This window comes from Pseudorasbora parva, chromosome 22 (genome assembly GCF_024679245.1).
Source record: "Pseudorasbora parva isolate DD20220531a chromosome 22, ASM2467924v1, whole genome shotgun sequence".
NCBI classification, from domain to species: domain Eukaryota; kingdom Metazoa; phylum Chordata; class Actinopteri; order Cypriniformes; family Gobionidae; genus Pseudorasbora; species Pseudorasbora parva.
In genome coordinates, this window is record NC_090193.1 from 3,034,261 (window position 1) to 3,056,936 (window position 22,676).

At 38.8% G+C, this 22,676-nt stretch overlaps 1 protein-coding gene across 1 annotated transcript; it reads left to right on the plus strand.

Annotated features, from left to right (window-relative positions):
* Positions 1 to 1,983: 1,983 nt before the first annotated feature.
* inpp1 (inositol polyphosphate-1-phosphatase) lies at positions 1,984 to 19,271 on the plus strand. The gene is made up of 6 exons (XM_067431891.1): positions 1,984 to 2,134; positions 3,559 to 3,793; positions 3,882 to 3,942; positions 11,967 to 12,167; positions 14,404 to 14,578; positions 18,605 to 19,271. The coding sequence occupies exons 2-6, from the start codon at positions 3,590 to 3,592 to the stop codon at positions 19,095 to 19,097; spliced, it is 1,134 nt and encodes a 377-aa protein (XP_067287992.1). The 5' UTR covers positions 1,984 to 2,134; positions 3,559 to 3,589; the 3' UTR covers positions 19,098 to 19,271.
* Positions 19,272 to 22,676: the final 3,405 nt, after the last annotated feature.

Below are 22,676 nucleotides of genomic sequence, written 5' to 3' on the forward strand. Positions count from 1 at the left end.
TAAGCAGAACATCACAAATGGAGATGGCTAAAATGCAGCTTACTTGTTTATTGGTGTTTTCAGATCATCCGCGTGCGAGAAAGAGCTCGCATGCTTGCGGTAGCCAGATTTCAACACGTATACTATCCTGTGTTTTACCTAAACATGTCCAATCTGGCAAACATATGCACGTGAGCTCTCTCTCTCTCACGCAGATGATCTGAAAGCTCCAATAAACAAGTAAGCGGCATTTTATCAATCTCCATTTGAGATGTTCTGCTTAAAGTGTGTCATTCAGCCTACATTTTAGACTTATCTATTTTCGTCACCGATATTGCATGTTTATATAACGTTAGTCACAATATAGGCTAATGTTACGCAGTGACTGTGATGTACTCTGAACAAGCATGCAAAAACAACATAGGTCTACTTCAGTTCTCAAAAATATAAATATATAACTTATAATTTTACAAAATTAATAGCCTTGTCGAATGACTATCCTTTTAACTTATATGGTGGAGAAGGTGACGTTTGCTAGAAGGATCGTGTGAACGATCTGTAAGCAGAGTCTCTATGGTTGTATTTTGTAATACAAAATAATATTACCCTTTGTCATTTGACACACTATTTGGTTTTGTAGGGTACTCAGAGTTTCCTATTGTTACTGTACTAGCATCTTGCGTTATCTAGACAATGTGGTCTTTCTAAGAAACTTTCAATTTAATCAGAAATTGTTTAAACAGTCAAATAAGTGGATAAATCAGTACTTACTGCTTGCAGGAATATAGTTGCCCCTTTCTTCAGTTTAAGATGCTGAGTGAAGCTTGCTTGAAATGGGCCGAACAAACAAACGATTTTGAAATAAATTGTTGTGGTATGCGATTATAATAAACCTCAACCATGACTGTTGACATATGAAAAGTCCTCCCGTCCCCTGCACAGCCTGAACATGACATATGTGTCATGAGAGCTACCGTTTTTGCTATCCTCAAGTGTCGCTTGTTTATCTGCAGTCTCGATGATTCGCTCCGTCAGTTCCGCCTGACAATGCACATGTTTGAACAGATGCAAATGTTGGGGGCGTGCATATAAATGATCCCCAATGCTTGCGTCATGGTTGGCCTTATGTTGAGAATCATTTATTTTTCCTTGGTGTTTTTCATGCACAAGATTTACATAAGAAGTAGGAGGCAATGATGTTTGAGACTCACAGTACGTGATGTTCATGTACTGAACTCTTGTTATTTCACTATGGCAAGGTTATTTAAATTTTTCATTCTAGGGCACCTTTAAGTATTAAAGGTCCTGTTGTTCGCGATTCCATCTTTCAAACTTTAGATAGTGTGTAATGTTGCTGTTGGAGCATAAATAATACCTGTAAAATTATAAAGCTCAAAGTTCAATGCCAAGCGAGATATTTTATCTAACAGAAGTTCCCTTTCAAAGCCTACAGCGAGCGGCCGGTTTGGACTACACCGCTGGACTTCCTGCTGTAATGATGTCACTAGAACCGTTTGTTGACTCCGCCCACAAGAACACGCAAAATTGGGGGCGTGGTCTCGTTGCCCTCCCACGTGGAGAAGAGCGCGCATTCAGCGCTTGCATCTCCCCGTTATGGTAAGAGGCGGGACCTTTCCGGGCAAAGTGCGCTAAGCTGCTGTCCAATCACAACACGGGAAATGCTGGCCCAATCAGAACTCATTACGTGTTTCTGAAGGAGGGACTTCATAGAACAAGGAAATCATCAGGCCGTTTTTAGGACAGAGGAAACAGCGCTGTACAGATAAGTAAATTGTGTGAAAAATACTGTTTTCTTTTTAAACGCGAAACATGAACTCATGTTATATTGCACACTGTAAACATAATCAAAGCTTCGAAAACACGCGAAGAACGGGACCTTTAAATGTTAATGAGGCTTGCCATATAGGTTTATCTGATATGCATGTCCGTCTCCTGAAGAGGGCGGTATTCGTGAACAAACTCCTCCTCCTGCATTGACGCAATGAGAGGGGCAAATGCTCTCATTTCCGACGCGTTTCCGTTATGTTGCGTTAAAACCCGCTGCTCACGCTTCAGAGATGATGTGTGTGTGGAGTATCAGTGCAGTGAGTGACACACAGGAAGCGCGAGACACCGCTGCAGATTGAGTTCAACGGTATGAGCTTGCTTTATGTGTTTACTTTATCTGTTAGGTCTATCCGGTAATAATGAAAGTCGTTTGTGTGTGCGTGTGTGTGTGAGAGTGTGTGTGTGTGTGAGAGAGAGAGAGAGAGAGAGAGTGTGTGTGTGTGTGTGTGTGTGTGTGTGTGTGTGTGTGTGTGTGTGTGTGTGTGTGTGTTTGTGATGCAGTGTAACATTCTGAAAACACCACAGCTGTAGGGGTGGGCAGGGTAAACTAACGCAGTTAACATGATTTAAAAGGTTTAAAACTTTCCACGCATGCCAGGATGACGAAACTTTGTGTATTTACGAGTTGCCATATCAACAGTTAAATATTGAAACATTTGCGCCAAAATAAAATAAAAAATCTTTGGAAGATATCGGTGAACATTTATAGCAAAAGTAAATTTCTTAAGACAGCTTTTAATCTCAGTTTTTGTGTTTGTTTATTTAGACAAATCTGATATTAATCTTCTATCTGTTATTAACATTAACCTGGTCTAACATTAGCCGGGGTTAAATCCCAGTTGCTCAGGTGGGGCATGTTGTCACACTGCGTTACAATGAGCCTCTATTAGAATTACGATATTATATTCTATACTTTTATGAACTCTGTTGAGAAACCATGAGATATGTGAATAATGACTGACAGTCAATGTTCAGAAGTTATGAATTATTATGTTTTGAACTGTGACGAATAGCTGCGTGTTTGCTGTCAAACTGTTTTTAATTATTAAAAAATAGCATTATTTGATATGAAAAAGTTATTTTATTTTTTCATTGACAAAATATTGGAGTTTGTCTTGTCTATTTGTTCTATTATATCAGATGCATGTTAAGCTGTCATATGCTCATGTTATAATGCACCACACCTATGGGACATGTCACATTTCACTTCCATTCTTTCGGGGTAACTCAAGAAAAAAGTATACACTGCATTAATGAAACAAAACCACATAATTGTACTAGACATGTGTGAAATTAAAGTGGGAGAAAATAAATACTCTGAACCCCAAGTCAAAAGCGTTGGGTTGTGCCCTGCTCTCCCCATATTGCTTTTCAAAATAATCATTGAAATATTATTTCAACTAGATATCATTTTACTTTGTATTGATGTCACACATTTGCATGTCTATTTGCATTTATTAGCTCCATTCCCAATATCCGAGTCCAAAGTTGGACAAGCAGGCAGCTTGCATTTGCACATTAAAACCATAATGACAGGCTATCAAATCTCTCATCTTCTATAGGCATGGCTCTCAGTCCACTCATCTGCCTGTCATTGTCCTTGGGTGATTTTTGTCCCAGTTTGAGTTCTTTTTTAGGTTGCTAATATTTTTGACCTGATTTTTAATTAGTGTTGAAACTGACCTACTTGTAAAACATGACTATCTATACGTCTGATCTTGTTGTGTGTAGTGTGTGTGTGTGTGTTTCACAGGTCTCTGGGATGGCAGATTTGCTGCGGTTGCTCCTGAGCGTGGCAGAAAAAGCTGCCAATGTGGCACGCGTCTGTCGTCAGGAAGCGGCGCTTTTTGAGCTCCTGGTACAGGAAAAGACGGGAGCTGAAAAAAACAAGAAATTCGTCCAGGACTTTAAGACGCTTGCTGATGTGGTGATACAGGAAATGATTCGCCATGATGTTTGTGCCCAGGTTCTTATAAATATCACTTTTAATAACATTTTAGTCAAACTGATCAGTTTGTGTTGAGGGCTTCACATTTTCCCTTCTTGCTTTACAGTTTCCAGAATTGAATGGCTTCATTCAAGGAGAGGAGTCAAACAAGTTTGAGAATGGGCTTGGTGAGTTACACCCTGAGACGCTTTGGAAGGATTTCACTATGCAATTGTATTCAAATTTTTACCACTCTTGTGGCTCTTGATTTTTGACTTTTAAAGTCGGTGTGAACCGGAAGATACGCCACAGTCTTTTCTTCCCTACTGTGACGTGTTTCCAACAGGGCCGGGTGATTATGGCTCTGTATTTTTTGATTAAATGGCGATATATGGTATATATCTCAGATGGATGATAAAATCATCAAAACAATTATATATTTCACATCCTGCCGTATGATGTCCTACAAACAATGTTTTGAAGGCTATAAACAAATAGAGAATGTAATGTTGGCTATGCAATTTATTGTGAACCAAAAGCGGATTTAATAATTATTTAGTTTTTAAATTCACTAAACTAAAAATGAAAACAAAAGCACAGAATAGTTATATTAGCCTACATTTGATTACCCCATTATAATGGTCCCTTTCATAAAAATACACTTTTATGTTTAAAATTATACATTTGGCACATTTATTGTCCAACAACAAATAATTTAGCAGTATGTCAGAATCATTGCACTCCTATTGCACTCCGTCTGTTTGGCACGCATGCACAGCAGCTCTCAATCAGCTTTCACCTGAATTTAGAGATTCACTTGCAGAAAGCTCGTCCACTCCTGACTTTCTAACAATAACAGATGGAGAATATACCTATGACATGTAATTTATGCAGTGAGGAAAACGCCACATCTCAAACGCATTAAAGAGCACAATTATTTATCTGTCAGTCAGAACAAGTAGCCGATCTCTCAGAGCATCTGACAGGGCAAGCTGCTTAAAACTATACATGTTAACTAGCTTACCAGTTTTTTTGAAGCCCTAAATACACTATATTGCCAAAAGTTTTGGGCCGCCATCCCATTGCTAATCCGTAGGGTTTAATATGGAGTCGGCCCACCCTCTCTAACAGCTTCAGCTCTTCTGGGAAGGCTTTCCTCAAGGTTTAGGAGTGTGTTTATGGGGATTTTTGCCCATTCTTCTAGAAGCTCATTTGTGAGGTCAGGCACTGATGTTGGACGAGAAGGTCTGGCTCTCAGTCTCCGCTCTAATTCATCCCAAAGCTGTTCTATCGGGTTGAGCTCAGGACTCTGTGCAGGCCAGTCAAGTTCCTCCACACCAAACTCCTCATCCATGTCTTTATGGACCGACGCTTTGGGCACTGGAGCGCAGTCATGTTGGGACAGGAAGGGGCCGTTCCCAAACTGTCCCACAAAGTTGGGAGCATGACATTTTCTAAAATGTCTTGCTATGCTGAAGCATTAAGAGTTCCTTTTACTGGAACTAAGGGGCCAAGTCCAACCCTGAAAAACAACCCCTCAGCATAATCCCCCCCACCAAACTTTACACTTGGCACAATGCAGTCAGGTGTGTCCAGTTCTCCTGGCGACGGCCAAACCCAGACTCGTCCATGGGATTGTCAGACTGAAGCGTGATTGGTCACTCAGAGAACGCGTCTCACTGCTCTAGAGTCCAGTGGCGGCTGCTTTACTCCACTGCATCCCACGCTTTGCATTGCTCTTGGTGATGTAAGGCTTGGATGAGCTGCTCGGCCGTGGAAACCCATTCCATGAAGCTCTCTACGCTGTTCTTAAGCTCATCTGAAGGACACAGAAGTTTGGAGGTCTGGAGCTTTGACTCTGCAGAAAGTTGGTGACTTCTGCGCACTGTGACCCTCAGCATGCGATGACCCCGCTCTGTGATTTTACATGGCCTATCACTTCGTGGCTGAGTTGCTGTTGTTCCCAATGGCTTCCACTTTGTTATAATCCCACTAACAGTTGAGCGTGGAATATTTAGTAGTGAGGAAATGTCAGGAATGGACTTATTGCACAGGTGTCAGCCTATCACGGCCCCACGCTTGAGTTCACTGAGCTCCTGAGAGCGATCCATTCTTACACTAATGTGTCTAGAAGCGTCTGCAGGCCTAGAGCTTGATTTATACACTCGTGGCCATGAAGGGATTGAACACCTGAACTCAGTGATCTGGAGGGGCGGCACAATACTTTTGGCAATATAGTGTATATGTCATGTTTTAGACTATTTGGATTATGAACTGTCCCTGCAGCAGCTCACTTGTCCTCCACTGTTTTTCAGATGCACTCGTATCAAACTACTGTATATCAATATAAATGGTATTGCCTCATTCCATATAGTTTCTGAAAAATATATCGTACGAAACTCGATATACCGCCCATTCCTAGTATCCGAGTGAAATGGCTTCTTGAACCAGATCAAATGTAAGGCGGGGCTTGATTTTGTCAATAGGGAATTGGTTTGTGGCTGTGGTTTGCTATTGGTGGATCTCAAGTGATTGACAGGTTGCCCCGCCCTCGGCTCGCACCAGTATACATGTGATACGAGAATAAAGAGATTCTAAGATTGCACTTGATTGTTCATTGTGTACTTGCAGTGTCCTTACCTTAGAAAGTAGTCAAGTCAACTTTATTTATATCGCGCTTTTACAATGACGATTGTGTCAAAGCAGCTTCAGTGTCAAACAGGATAATATTGCAACAAAATTTGATTCAGCTGTACAGTCATTCTGGAGAAAACAGTGATGTTATCAGCTTATTTTAATTTATCATATGGCGACAATGTTGGCAGATCAGTAATATAGTTTATAGAATGAATTAAGACCTAATAAATCTTAATTTAAAGTACTGGTTAATATAACTAAACTACAGGGGTTCAGGGGTAGCTTCATGTTTAATACCTAGTTATTGCAATTACTATAATAAGTACATAATATGTACATGGCGAACAGAACATTGATTAAAGTTACGAGGCATATGAATTAAAAGAATAATGATGTCTACAAATAAATAATTTATAATAAATGCTGCAATATTCCATTACAAATCAAGAATTGTCCATTTTGATTTCATAGTGAATTTTACCTATCTGAAAAGTAACATTAGATACAATGATGTGAACATTCATACTTATTCAGAGTTGAAGTACTGAATGTTGAGCTGTGCTGTAAATTAACCTATATCATTTCATAAATGGTCTAAGCGTTGTGTTGTAGAGCATAGGATTGGCCTAGTACAGAGGGCTCATGGGGGTGTGTGTGACAGGATTTGGTTTGGGGTTATGCAAACCATTTTAAAATCAGATGGGATAAAGCCAGTGGGGAGTTTCTGGCCACAGTTCCTGCTAGGCAAATGGTTGTGAGATGATGGAAAAAATCATAGATATCATTATGGAGTGTGTCATGAGGACCTAAAGAAAACTTAGCATAAGATAGTAATGCAAATGTCTGTTCTGGGGTGTTCACGAGATGCCTGGGAATAATGTGTAATTGTCTTTCACTCTCTTTTCATATCCGCAAACTCGTCAATGTCATTCTGAAATATGAAATATGCCGTTTATGTGGTTCGTGCAAATCAAAGGAGTTTTTTTTTTTTTTTTGATGTGTTATGTGAATATACACTGCCCGGCCAAAAAAAGTCACTGTTTAAATTGGCAAATGCCTAAGAGTCCATGATTGGATCATTTTTGCAGTGATTTTTATGTTTCTAGCATGTTATATGTTTGGCAACAGTTCTTCTAGCCCTAATTGGAGGGCTGGTAAAAGTGTGTAGCTTTTAATTTCTTAAACAACCATGTAGGAAAGACATCGTGGCCATATTCCAGATTGACAATGTCAAGATTCATCAGCTTAGACTGTGAAAGAACGGATAAGGCAAAAGCTCAACTACAGCAAATACGAATACCATAATATGCGACTCTACTTGTTAACAGCAGGTGTTCATCCCTAATTGTCAATAACCACTTAATCATTTAATTATCTCATTTACTTTAACACTGTTTCAACGTTATTTTAACACTTGAGTGTGAAGTTTGCTGTGTAGGCAAAATGATAGGAGAAATATGCAATTACTTAATGGGAATTGTACTTATTTTTTCACATAAATATGCTTGTAACCAATTGCCTTAATATATAATTGTACTTGTAATCACTTATCTATCATGCAGATATGCTAATTCAAATATTACATGGCCAAAACATGTATCCTGCACCAGTATTCCTGGTCTAGGAGGAATATAAATGAGTAATAGTCATTTTAAGGACCTGATGGCCGCCATTTTGAAAATGGGAACTTTCTTGAAGGTAACCTTTTAGTATGTTTAGTATCTGATACTACTGTAAACCACTGAGAAACCTTTTGTTAGAATTTTTTGGGGTCAAACCATATTTGCAGCTGACTAGGATGGGAGGGAGGATTTAAAAATCATTTTCAGACATTAATTGTCCCATTCAAGCGGCAACCTCCCCCAGTTTCTGTTGAATCCATTACGGAAGTGACTTAAACTGCAGTTCATCGACTGGCCACTAGGGCTCCAGAAGGAGCAGAATCTCATTGAGCCCCATGTTAAAATGCCCAAATTTACAGCAGGAAAAAACGAATTGTGGTTTTGGTCTATATGGCTGATTTTGCCCTTCAATACAACTGTGAGGGGGTGATTTTTATTTTATTTTTTTATAACTCATTCGTTTACATTTTATAAAGCCTTAAAGTTCTGCATAATTATGGGCGTGGTCACTTTGAGTGACAGGTGGATTGCCGTTTTATGCTGTTAGTCATCACGTCACCTAAGCTCCGCCCACATCCCGCCTCTTTGCCCATTTTTTTGTTATCCGGGTGTGACACGCTGCCAATATGGCAATGACCGACTTTGAGGCTTCAAACTCTCTTCAGAATCCTATGGGTTATGTTACGGACACTTCGTCCATATTTTTTTTTACAGTCAATGATCCAGACCTTAAATTCATTGAAAGTCTTTGGGATGTGCTGGAGGAGACTTTACTGAGTGCTGGACTCTTGCATTGGCAATACATGATCTGGACCAAGCCTGCAGTCTCCCTCTCATTTACTGAAGCTTTCGCGCCTCGATCGCCCCCCGGTGACCGGTCCCAGTATAGCCGCCCCTCTGTGTTTTCTAATGGACGCGAGGCAAACTAAATAATACAGGGTGTCCGCAGGGTTTTAAAAAGTATTAAAAAGTGATAAATCAAAATGGTCAAATTTAAGGCCATTAAAAGTGTTAAATGTGGTCTCAGAGGTATTATTTTTTTCCAAATTAGGTATTATTTTTTTAGACTATCAGGTGTCCTATTCTGATTGAAATTCTATCTGCGTTCGCGTTCGTTTTTTTAAATATGGGCTTTAGCATATCTGGGCACATAATCAAAGATCTTTCGTCTCCGTCTCGGCGTATGTTTGATGCTGACGTCATATTCAGCGGTCGTTCGGCATCATCTCAGAAAACTGCGTGCTCAACAGAAGGGGTTGGCTTACGTTTTATTTTAGACTTGCTTCAAGGCATATCTTCAACGACTATCCTCTTAAGAGCAATCTTAAATGATTCATATAAAGTCTAAAATGAACAAAAAGAGTTGTGAGAGAATGAGGCGTGATCCATAGACGGTGAGATCCGCGTGTCTGTCTGCTCTTAAAGGGACAGCAGCCAATAAAGCTTCCTGTCAGTAAAGTTAAAGAACAAAAGGAACAGAGAAAATGACTCGCTGCTCTTGACTAAATAACTTTAGCTTTAATAAGGATTAACTATTTAATTTATAGTTTATGCAGTGCAGACTGCATATAACTTTGATAACTTTATTACATTTCTGTATATTTCCTAACTGTTAAGACAGGAAGGGCAGGAGTAAACATGACATTTATTATGGGTTTATGTTAGCATTGTTTTAAGTTTACTTAAATTAAAAATGTTTTTTTTTTTGTATATCTTCAATATTTTTGAAGCCTAATAATAAATGTAAAAAAATAAATCAGTAGCTGTATTAATATCAGTAATACTGGCCTTCATTCATAAAAAGATGCCATTTAAACAAGTATTTAAAATATACTGTCTTTATGTTGTTTCTACATTAATTTGATTAACTGTGAAATTATTATATTAAAAAATATATTAAAAACGTACAAAAACATTTCTTTTTTTATTGCGATTAACCACAGAAAAAAATGTGTGATTAATCTAGTTAAAGTTTTGAATCGATTGACAGCACTAGTTTTAGTATTTTGTTTAATTCAACAACTTATCTCAGTTATAGAAATGTAGTATTTGGCTCAGGTTTTGTTGTTGGAAAAAAAAACACCAAATCATTTAATTGCTGAATTACCAATTATTAATTGAAATCAAATGTGTATGCAGTAATGCTTCTCCTTAACCAACCTTTGTGAATGTTGAGATGTATTTTACTGTGTCTGAATGATAACTTAATACAGATTTCCTCCTGGTGTCGATTCTAAATCTATTCTTTTTTGTATGTTATATGTCAAAATCTGTGTAAATAATAGAAAGGTCGCTGATTAACACTTGCAATTCAGTGTTGTGATGGTTTTAAAAAATATTCTGAAGGTAGTAAAAAAGGTATTAAAAAGTAGTAAATTTAACCGAAGGATTGATGTATATACCCTGGAATAAAATTACACTTCAAAAATTTTCCCCAAAGTTAGTTTATGTCACTGAAGGCAGTTACCATCACGATGATTTCATTTCAGGTGTTCGTTTTTAAAATAAGTTTAGTTTGAGTTAGTTATCTGATGCTATAAAAACGGGGGGTGTGACGTCATGATTGACAGCTGAGACTGACGGCTTCTCTGAGTGAAGTTGTCACTGAGGCACTAACTGACTTTTTTCGAAATTTTTGGGAGCAGATTAGAGCTTTAGCTTTAATTTCTACATTTCCATAACTGTTTATTTCACACCAACATAATTAATTGTTCTGCATCTGCGAGAGTGTGGGCGGGCTTTTGATATTGCAGCTGTACTTCCTGCTCTACTTCCTGCGCTCTACTGCGCAACTCCGGTCCCGAAATCGCTACTGCGCAGACTCGGTCCCAAGATGTCAGCGCCGTGCACCCCCGCCTGAAAGCTTCAAATCTGGCAAGCGGAAACGGATGATGTCGAGTCGTCCATATTTTTTTACGGTCTATGATCTGGACCAAAAATTGTTGCACCTCTTGATGAAAATAAATGTAACATGTAATTGACACAAAAGATGATGCATGCATATAATTAGGTTAAAAAAATAAATCTATAAAGATAAAAATGCCCATAAAATGTAAAAAATTAATTTTAACTTTTTGTAAAAGATGATTTGTCACCACTGTGAACTGACCACCACACAGAATAATGAAGTAAATCCAAAACACGGCAGTCTGAAACCTGCCAAGCTACCGGCACAATAACTTACTCAGCAAATATATATTACAGTCTATTATCATAATCGAGAAAATCTCAAGATATCATTTTTATATTAATATCGCATACCCCTACAAGAGACACTATGCAAGACAGTAATAATCATGTTGCATGTTGATTCATATAAAACAGTCTATAAGTTGAGGCAGAAGAGTCTGTTTTACAGGCTTTACATGTCTTTCCTGTGGCTTTAAAGAGTTCACCCAAAAATGAGCCTGTGATGTTTATCTGCTTGCCTCCAGGGCGTCCGAGATGTAGGTGTGTTTGTTTCTTCAGGAGAACACAAATGAAGATTTTTAACTCAACCGTTGCTCGTATAATGCATGTCAATGGGGTGTATTTCTATGAGAGTAAAAACACACACACATACGAATCCATATTAAACCCTGAGGCTCGTGGAGACACACTGATGTCTTAAGACACGAAACGATGGCTTTCTGTGAGAAACACAACAGTATTATGTTCATTTTTACCTCATATCAGATGAATCTCATCTAGTATTTCCAGCGCCATTTCGTCCATCTTATAACGTCAAAAGACCATCGCGACCATAGATATATTTACGTAGATGCCTTATTTGACCGATCCGAGCATGATCGTGCTGTTTTTTTTTACCTTAATCGATGGAAGTAATGTCGTTAAGCGCTATATAAATGTAACAAATAATTATGTTGCATAGACACTCAGAGCTATAAACTGAGGGCTTGTTAATGCATTAATCGTAAGTAACTGGAGTTTGTGTGTGATTCTTTGTGAATTAGGGGAGAGTGTTACTGTGACCGTCTGTGCTCATGAAGAGGACACAAGTGCTCTTTTGGCTAAAGTCCTGGATGGGGATCACGCCGCCGCGGCGCTCCTGAGTAAGGCCATCCATCAGGACCTTCAGCTCCGAGACGAAGCGGCCGAATCTCTGCAGCTGTCAATCAGCCCAGCCGACCTGGCCATCTGGATCGATCCCATCGGTAATGCATTTATTTTCCGTTCATAAAATTAAATAGCAATTTCTTTAACTTGGATTGTGAACCTGAATTAGTTTTTAAAGGAACACTCCACCGGTTTTAGAAATAGGGCTTATTCAACTTCTTTCCTACATTTAGATATGTGGGCAAATGCATTTCTGTCTCAGTGCATGCATTGTTTTAGTTTGGCAGGGTCGCCGCTAGCTTAGCTTAGCATAATGAATGGAATCCTATGTTGCCAGCTAGCATGTCTGGAGTAAAAGTAATCCAAAAACACCCACCTAATTACTTCTTGTGGCCTGTGTATTCACAACGAGTACAAATAGCGATGCAGATTAAGACTAGGCGATCGCAGGGATATCACGCAACACATTGCGATCGTTTAACAGCCGGAGGACGTGAGGATGAGAGTCGTGATATTTCTGCTTCGCATGTGCTTCCCCATAATATAGTCCCAAGCCAATATCTGCCTAGGAAATGTCTTAATCTGCATGGCTATTTGTACTCGTTGTGAATACGCAGGCCACAAGAAGTAATTCACAAGAATTTATAAGAAGTAAAGATCACTTTTACTCGGGACATGCTATCTGGCAACATAGGATTCCATTCATTATGCTAAGCTAAGCTAGCGGCGACCCTGCCAAACTAAAACAATGCATGCACTGAGACAAGACTGCCTTTGCCCACATATCTAAATGTAGGAAAGAAGTTGAATAAGCCCTATTTCTAAAAACGCTGGAGCGTTCCTCAACAAGTTTTAGTAAGCAGAACTTGCAGATTTTTATTTTGTAATCGTATATTTTAATTGCTCTGAATATTTGAGTAAATTAATTCATACATTTAACTTTAAAATGGCCATATTTTCAGTTGTGGGAACTTGAAAAGCTTTAACTATTTCATCTAATGCTACCTTGCTAATTGGTTACACAATGCTTTGGTAGCATTAGCTGAACGAGGACAGAAATATAATAGATTTAACATAAACCTGTTCTCAAACTAAGCTCATGCTCCACTCGGCACATGATGGAAACTGACAAAAAAAAACAACATAACGGAAACTCTAATAAACTACCATAACACTCCTAAATCTCACACTTAACGCTAATCTTGCACAAAAACATAACACTTTGAATGTCATGGCAAAGCATGCTGGGAAATGGAAATTCCAGCCCAGTTTCGTTTCAATTTAAAAGGTTACAAAACTGTAAATTCTGTGATTAATTCCTCCTGTGGTTGGACAGGCGTCAGACCTCCGTTCATCTTCACACACAGATGAAGATATTAGTGTTGAAATCCGATGGCTCAGAAAGGCCTTCATTGACACCAATGTCATTTCCTCTCTCAAGACCCATAAAGGCACTAAAGACGTCGTTACAAAGCCCATCTCACTACAGCGGCTCTACAATCATTTATGAAGAGGCCAGAATAGTTTTTGTGCACAAAAAAACTAAATAACGACTTATATAGTGATGGCCGATTTCAGAACAAAGCTTTGAACGGTTATTAATCAGCGGCTCTACAATCATTTAATGAAGACACAAGAATTTTTGGCACAAAAATTAAAGATGTGTTAAATTAAAGATTAAAGATGTGTGAAAGTATTTGAGAATTTCTTAAGAATTGCACTTTTTCTTAACTTCTTTCTTAAGAAATTGTTGTGACTCCCGCCTATATCCGGCCCGGTGTCTATAAAAGCTTTTCTTTGACTAACAAGGAAGTTTTCAGCTCTGAAACTTACAGGATATTGTAATATTACCATGACCTTTTTATGTATCAAAAGCTGAAGGGGAAGGTTGATTTCTCAATTCATCACCCCTTTAAATGTACAGTATTCTGCTTAGACTAGTTAGACAAGTTTTTCATCAAGACTCATCATAACTTTTATTCATTGTTTCATTAAAGAAAGTGGATTGGTCTAATCTGAATCTGAGAAGTAAGACGGGTTAGCTCAACTAATTGTTAGTTGGATATAATAGCACAGTCTTAGCAGTTATAATTATGAAACTGGTTATTTAGGTGTGTCGTTGTTCACTAGTTGTAGGAATGTACAGAAGATAAAACTATGAGGAAAAAGCTCATGTGAAACATGAAGGCATTCTGAAACAAGGCGACTGATTTGGCACAAAGCACCTGGAGAATGATGACAAAAGTTGTTCAAAGTTCAAAAATTCAAGTTATTTTTCCGTGTGTGAATTGTTCAGGTTATCAACAGATGTTTTTGGTTCATTTCTTTGAACAGATGGCACAAGTCAGTACATTGAAGGGAAGGAGGAAGAGGAGCCGGATGAAGGCTTCTGTCCCTCTGGACTCCCGTGTGCTCTGGTTCTGATTGGGGTTTACTTACGAGCCACTGGTCAGCCGGTCATGGGTGTCATAAACCAGCCGTTCAACCGCAAAGACTCCAGGGGTAAAGGGTAAGAGTGCTGCTGTAGTCACAGATAAAGGGTTTTATTACACTCTAAAAATAACTGTGGCTTTGTAAATATCATCATAATGAACGTCACTTGAACGAATGACATCCTCAATAAAATCTCTAAATATCACTTGCGTAATTGTTTGAGTTGGACACACCAAAAATCTAATTTAAAGTTCAAACTATTTGAGAATGAAGAACTTGTACTGATTAAGAGTTTCAAGAGCTATAATTATAACTTGTATCATATGTCACGATGGGTTATAGAGAATGCTACGGGTGGAACGGTTCTCTGTAAAAAAATCTCCACCCTCGGTTCGGCACGCACTTGCATCGCGGTTCATCTTAAATCTGACGACGCATCTTTAACATGGTTTGTTGAAAGTAACGTGTAAAAAAGACACACACAGTTAGGCTAATGTATGTTTCTGTCGGTGGATACACATTCATTACAACAGCGATGATCAAAAAGTGTGGACAGAACGGTCACTCTTGTACACGAATCCCGTCTGCATTCACCAGTCATTTATGCCATCAAAACCCGGTGTTGAGATCACCTGAACACCACGCGTTGCTATTCGTGTTAAACTAAACTCATTTAAGATTTGCAAACATTGAAGAGCAAGACGCCAAAAAGAACTCGCGTGAGTGTGTGCACTCCAGGGCCGGCGTTTGCTATAGGCGAGCTAGGCGGTTGCCTAGGGCGACAATTGTGTTAAGCCTAGTTCAGACTGCACGATTTTCAAACTCGTCGGGTCACTGCTCTATTCACACTGCATGACTATCTGGGTTATTATTCAGTCACTGCTGTGTTCACACTGCACGATGGTTTGACGACAGAGGAGTTCACACTGTATGACTGAACAAGAGGAACAATCGCCGACAACTCTCTCTCTCTCCGGTGCTCAAACTACGTTTCCCAAACACACGTGCGATGTGACAAGTAAACAACGCGAGATCACACGTGCGTCAGACCGGAGTTCTCGCGCGAGACTTGGAATTGTTATTAAAAATGATAAACTGCACAAAGTTTGCTTCAAATTGTATGTGCGCTGATTTGTGGAGAAAAAGAAAAAAGATAATGGCGGAAGAAATTGTTGGAGAGACAGAGGGAGCCAGGATTTTGTTCTGCAAAGACAGTTTGAGGTAAATAAATAATTATTTAATGTGCTGCTGCTGTGGCTGGATGTGCAAATGTTTGGCGTTTGTTTCTGTTTGATAGAATTGTAAATATATCTATTAAAATACTGAAATTCTGCTTTATAACTCCTCCCTGAACGTCCTGCTGCCCTGTATCTCACTCTTTCATTGGCTGTCGGTCATCGCCGATGTAATTTTCAGTCAGAACGCTGTTCACACAGCAGGAGTTTGAATCGCCGACAGGTCCAGATATTTAGCATGCCAAATATCTCACCGGCGTCGGCGACTCGTCGGCGATTCTCTCTGATCGCGTCTTTGATCATTCATACTGCGTGATTGTCACTCGCGTGCACGAGCACCGATTTGCCTGTGATCTCGGGCATTTGTCGGCGATTTCACAAAACCTGTCGGCGACTCAAAATCGGGGCAAAAATCGGGCAGTGTGAACTAGGCTTTAGGGGCGCGAGCGCGCTCTAGTGCCGCCCATTACTACCCATTAGAATTGGAACAAGCGAAATACAACATAATGTTCATTAAACATGATCATCATAGGCGCCCCCCTCAGCCACACGTTTAATTACTTATCAACCTGATTATTAGATTGAATTGATGGTGATGATTATTAGTTCAGGCGTTAGGTCAGGCAAGTGCTCATCTTGCGCGTTCATCAAAAATGAGGCGCCTAAACCCGCGGGTGCACAGGGAAGGAAAAAGCGAAAAAAAGAAAGGAAGAAAATTGAAAGAGAGCCCAGTATAGAGGTTAGTCTTCTTATCTCAGCCAATAAGTTGTCAAACAAAATAAAATTACTTAGTATCAATCTTATCAACTAATATTTATTTTATAAATATTATTAATATTGTCACTAAGCTATCACTTGCTAGTTTTCTACATAATTACTATACGTATTGCAAACATAACTTCACTGACAATAATCTACAATAACCTACATGGATGTCATTTAAATATCAAAAGTCCAGTTCGTTATAAATATGGATAACGTAACGTTATGCATGTTATTTATGAAAAGTACAAACGCTTTCTACGTGGGCGTCGGAAGGAAATAAATACGGCCTCTTTTTTTTTTTTTTTTTTTTACTGGAGCAGCCTAATGATAGATGCCATATTATTTACATCAAACACAAATATGCTGTGTTCACCTAGTTCTTTACAGTGGCTGTAGTGTAGTGGTAAGACGCACGGCATCAAGATTTGATGCAGGCCGATCAGTGGTTCGATCCTGACTTTTGCCACACGCTCTATTCCCTTTTCCCATCACATATCAAATTGGAAAGGCATTTATTTTTAATAAAAAGTGAGAAAATGTTTGAAAAGTGGAAATAAAGCGTCGAACGTGTTTAATAATAAGTGCTTCTCGGTTAGGGGTAGGCCTAGGAAAACAGACGTGCTGAATTAGAGACGATAAAAGTGAGTGGGGAGGGGTGGGGGGCGCAAAACTCCATCTCGCCTAGGGCAACCAAAGAGCTAGAGCCGGCCCTGGTGCACTCCTCTGAAGTGTGCAAATATTGAGCTCTCAAGTCTTGAGCTTGAACGGATTTACACACAAAATATGCCAACATGCCTGTCTTGAAGAGTTTAGTAGGTTATGTCTTAAGTAAAGTGTAAATAGACGATAAAGACTGTTCATGTGTGTGAACTGAATCTGTGCAGTATGTCTTAAAGGGACAGAAGCCTTTTCCTGCGGTCTGTGTTTTTAAGGTTAATCAAACCACAAAAGACACAGAAATCACTCACTGCTCTTGACTGAATAGCTTTTGTAACTACAATAATGATTGATCTTTATTTTATTTATACCGTGAAGATTATAATGTGCAGTGTTATTTTATATTTAATTACTTTATTCAATTTCTGTGCCTGGAAAAGCACTGTTTATTTGATATACATCTTTGGCCTATTGCATGTATTTGTGCGGTAGCTTGTAGTTGGATTATTTTTTTTCTCTATTTGACAAATGTTCAGTTCGATGTTTCTCATATGTAACAGAAACGGCAGCTCTTATCAGTTGGTGATGGTCGCACCAGTGTGACCTCTAACAAAACGTAGTCGCACCGGCAGGAAAAAATGTCGCAATATGCAATCATTTGGCCACCGTCTGGAGCCCTGTATCGTAACCTAATACCTGAAATATGTAGGTTCTGCAACATGACACTGTGTAAACATATACGCCACTTTCTAAAGCCAAGTGGCGTGTTATCTGTACGCATTTTAAGCTATCCACGCGTACATCTACGTTGTGTGATTCTGCGTGAATGTCTACGCCGAAAGTAACCATTGTGTGTGTGTGTCCACAATGTAAATGGATTTATAAACATACTAAATTATGTTGTTGTTTTTATGTAAAAATGCAGAATGTTTCTTGTGATGGTAGGGTTAGGGGCAGGGGCTCTGTGTGTGTGTGTGTGTGTGTGTGTGTGTGTGTGTGTGTGTGTGTGTGTGTGTGTGTGTGTGTGTGTGTGTTTGTTTTTGTGACGTATGAAGACACAAATGTGTATAATGCCATGGGTATGACACCGGTATTACAGGAGAGGGTGAAATATGAGGACATTACCCATGGCCCCACTTTACAAAATGCTAATAAATCATAAAGGATGAGTTTTTTTTGAGAAGGTAAAAATGCAGAATGTTTCCTGTGATGGGTAGGTTTATGGGCTGAGTGTGTGTGAGTGAGAGAGAGAGATGTGTAGGTTTAGGGGTAGGGGAATAGCATAAAAATGGCGTTGATAAACACGCTAAAAAGCGATTATGCGTCTTGATAGCGCGCCAAAATGGCATACGAATTGGCGTATACATACATACATACGCCATTTCATGGGATTAGTCGTGTAGGTTACTGTAATACTTCATGCCTTTATTTTGTCCTGATTTCAGATGGAAAGGCCAGCACATCTGGGGTGTTTCGTATGGAGATGTGAATGTTTGCTCGTTGACTCGGCACAGGCCGCCTCGTCCGCAGAAGAGCGAGTGTTTGTCGGTGTTGCTGAGCTCCAGCGAGAGGTCCGCAGTGAAGGACGCGCTCGCGACGCTTCCCAACGCCTCGCTGATGTACGCGTCCGGCGCGGGATACAAGATCCTGTGCGTGGTGCGGGGTCTGGTGGACGTGTATGTGCTGTCCGAGGGAAGCACGTTCAAGTGGGACTCGTGCGCTCCTCACGCGGTGCTGCGGGCGCTGGGCGGCGGTGTGTCCGATCTAAGCGAGTGTGTGCGGGCACGCCTCGAGGGTCACACCGCTGAACTCGCCTACCACCTGCCCAACAACCACAGGCAAGGGGTGGACCGATGGGCTAACCAAGGAGGACTCATCGCCTATTTGGACTCCAGCGTCATTGATAAAGTCGTGGAGGCACTTGCTGGAAAAATATGACAACGATATGATGATTACAGCAACTCGTAATGTAATACCTGCACATTATTTAAAGGGATAGTTCACTCAAATATGAAAATGTGATGTTTATCTGCTGACCCCAGGGCATCCAACATGTACGTGTGTTTGTTCCTTCAGTAGAAAACAAATTATTTTTAATTTAAACGTTGGCGTATGATGCATGTCAATGGTTTTTTTTATTATTTGAGAGCCACTGCAGCTTGTGATGACAAATTGATGTCTTAAAACACGAAACAATCAGTTTCTGTGAGAAACACAACAGTATTTTTTTTTACCTCAAAGCAGACAAATCTCATCTAGTGTTCCCATCCGCCATTACTTTTGCCGAATAAGGTCAAAACCTGGTGAGGTCATAGATATAGATGCCTCATTAGTGCATGCACGGATCGGTCGAATGAGGCATCTAGATGAAACACTAGATGAGATTTGTCTGCTATGAGGTCAAAAAATAACATACTGTTGTGTTTCTCACAGAAAGCCATCGTTTCGTGTCTTAAGACATCAGTGTGTCTCCACGAGCCGCATGGTTTAATATTGATTCGTATGTCTGTGTGTTTTTACTCTCATAGAAATACACCCCATTGACATGCTTTATACGAGCAACGGTTGAGTTAAAAATCTTCATTTGTGTTCTCCTGAAGAAACAAACACACCTACATCTCGGACGCCCTGGAGGCAAGCAGATAAACATCACAGGCTCATTTATGGGTGAACTAACCCTTTAATAAGTATTACTTTATTATAATAAAATTTTCATAATGTAATAAAATCTTGAGCTCAATGTGGGTTGAAAATGGACAAACCCAGAAATTGGGTTGTTTGAATAGGTCCATTCACTGGGTTCAAACAAAACCAATTTCTGGGTTTGTCCATTTTCAACCCAACTTGGGTTGTTTTTAACCCAGCATTTTTTATTTTGAGATTGAGAAAATGATTCATTATAAACTAGCTTTTAAAATATAAAAAAATATTAGTATTTCCTTACATTTTCAAAATCTAAAGCCAGTCTTGAACTACAAGCGAAATGCAACATATAAAATGAATATTAATATTTAAATGTTTATTAGACATAGCATTGGTATTAATTTACAGTACATTTTAAAAATACCAATGCTTTGTTTAATAATAATAATAATAATAATAGCATGAATATCTAAATTGTTGCATTTTCCAGGTAGTTGAACTTTTTGGTGCGTTTATAATGTAATTGATTTCTCATAATGTAAAATTTTTTATTACATGATAAGCAAAATTATTACATTTTGAGAATTACATTATGAACATTTTATTACAATAATAATACTTTTAGTTTTTACATCGAGTTGCTCCAGTGATACTCAAAGGCATGTGTATGTGTTTGTAATCTTGTGTTCTTTATGATTCTAGTTTTATAAGATATAGTGGCATATTTAAATATGAATGTTAAGTTGTAGTTTTTTGGGAGAAGAAATATATCCTCATACTTCTGTTCAATCACGGTTTGCCTCATTACAGATGATTATAACATGTTTTAAAGTTTGGACACCTGCGACTAAAGCAAAGCTAGAAACTGACACCTCTCTGGGTTTGGATTATCATACACGACACATGGACATTCCTGCCCTTTTATGGGGATGTTTTTGACTTATTTTTACTCTTCCCTTCATATTTCTCTCAGAAACATAATGAGCTAATGAATGAGTCTCTCACCGGAACGACTTGTGCTTTACCTGCTCAGTCTAACCCTTCACTAAAATATTCTACAAGATCTGAACAATATTAAAAAAGGTTACAAAACAAAGCTGTGATATAACCATTGTGGATTTTTTTTTGTCTGTTACTGGTCAAAAGTAATTAATCAAACAATTTTAAGTCTCTTCTGCTTACCAAGGTTGATCAAAAATACAGTAAAAACTAACATTGTGAAATATTAACATGTAAAATAACTTTTCTATGTGTATATATATATATATATATATATATAGTGAAGTGTAATTTATTCCTGTAATATGGGGATTATGAGGATTATTTAATGATTATAAAGTTCAGAATAACAGTATTTATTTAAAATATAGAGAAAAAAAATACTTTTTTTTGCATAATCAGCACATTAGAATTCCTGATCACAAGAATAAATTACATTTTAAAATCAAATCAAACAGCTAAACATTTACATTACAACTTTTAATGTAATTTTGATTAAATAAATGCAGCCGTGATGAGGAGTCTTAAAAAATCATCAGAAAAATGTTGCTTATGCTCAAGATGTATCAGTTTGTAACAGTCTTCATGATATTAATTGAATTATGATATTATGAAATATTAAATAATGGAGACTATTTCAAAACAAAATACAAATCATTGTTTGGTATATTTGTTCCCATAATGGAAAAACTTTGTGCCGTTTAACACGTTTAACACCCATCAGCTCTTTTGCTCTCAAAGGAACACCGATGCCCTTTTATGTCCAAAGACCTTCAGAAAGATCCTCATTTAATTCCTCTTGGCGTCAGTGTGAATCTCGTCACACCGTACACATACAGGTCATGTGATCTGAGTCCATTTATAGCAAACACGGGATAAATCAGACCAAAACTGTGAGGTTACAAATCACACTCACAAAATCTCTGGCTTACTTCAATCAGCGTTCTGGAAATGTATTTTAAAAGTATTGTGTTAAATTATATTGCATTATTCCCTATAAAAGTAAGTATCGATACTCGAGTTGCTTTTTATGTCAAGTAATGTATGTTACTTTTAGACTATTTTCTCAGTCGGCTGAGGCTTGCTCTTCACTTTTTTGAAAGTGTTTAATGCATTCAACAACAGACCCTATAACATCCATCTTCAGTTTTCTTTTAAAAACAGGAATATTATTATATTCTGAGCACTTTGAATATTTCCTGACCCCTAGAGTGGATGCGCGTTACTCGTTACATCTAAAAGTAACCTGATCGTGTGATGCGCGTTACTCGTTACATCTAAAAGTAACCTGATCGTGTGATGCGCGTTACTCGTTACATCTAAAAGTAACCTGATAGTGTGATGCGCGTTACTCGTTACATCTAAAAGTAACCTGATCGCGTGATGCGCGTTACTCGTTACATCTAAAAGTAACCTGATCGCGTGATGCGCGTTACTCGTTACATCTAAAAGTAACCTGATCGCGTGATGCGCGTTACTCGTTACATCTAAAAGTAACCTGATCGTGTGACGCGCGTTACTCATTACATCTAAAAGTAACCTGATCGTGTGACGCGCGTTACTCGTTACATCTAAAAGTAACCTGATCGTGTGACGCGCGTTACTCGTTACATCTAAAAGTAACCTGATCGTGTGATGCGCGTTACTCGTTACATCTAAAAGTAACCTGATCGTGTGATGCGCGTTACTCGTTACATCTAAAAGTAACCTGATCGTGTGATGCGCGTTACTCGTTACATCTAAAAGTAACCTGATCGTGTGATGCGCGTTACTCGTTACATCTAAAAGTAACCTGATCACGTGATGCGCGTTACTCGTTACATCTAAAAGTAACCTGATCACGTGATGCGCGTTACTCGTTACATCTAAAAGTAA

Coding starts and splice junctions, on each gene's coding strand:
- inpp1 (XM_067431891.1), top strand. CDS start 3,590: ATGGCAGATTTGCTGCGGTTGCTCCTGAGCGTGGCAGAAAAAGCTGCC. Junction 3,794..3,881: donor GCCATGATGTTTGTGCCCAG/GTTCTTATAAAT, acceptor CTTGCTTTACAG/TTTCCAGAATTGAATGGCTT. Junction 12,168..14,403: donor CATCTGGATCGATCCCATCG/GTAATGCATTTA, acceptor TTCTTTGAACAG/ATGGCACAAGTCAGTACATT.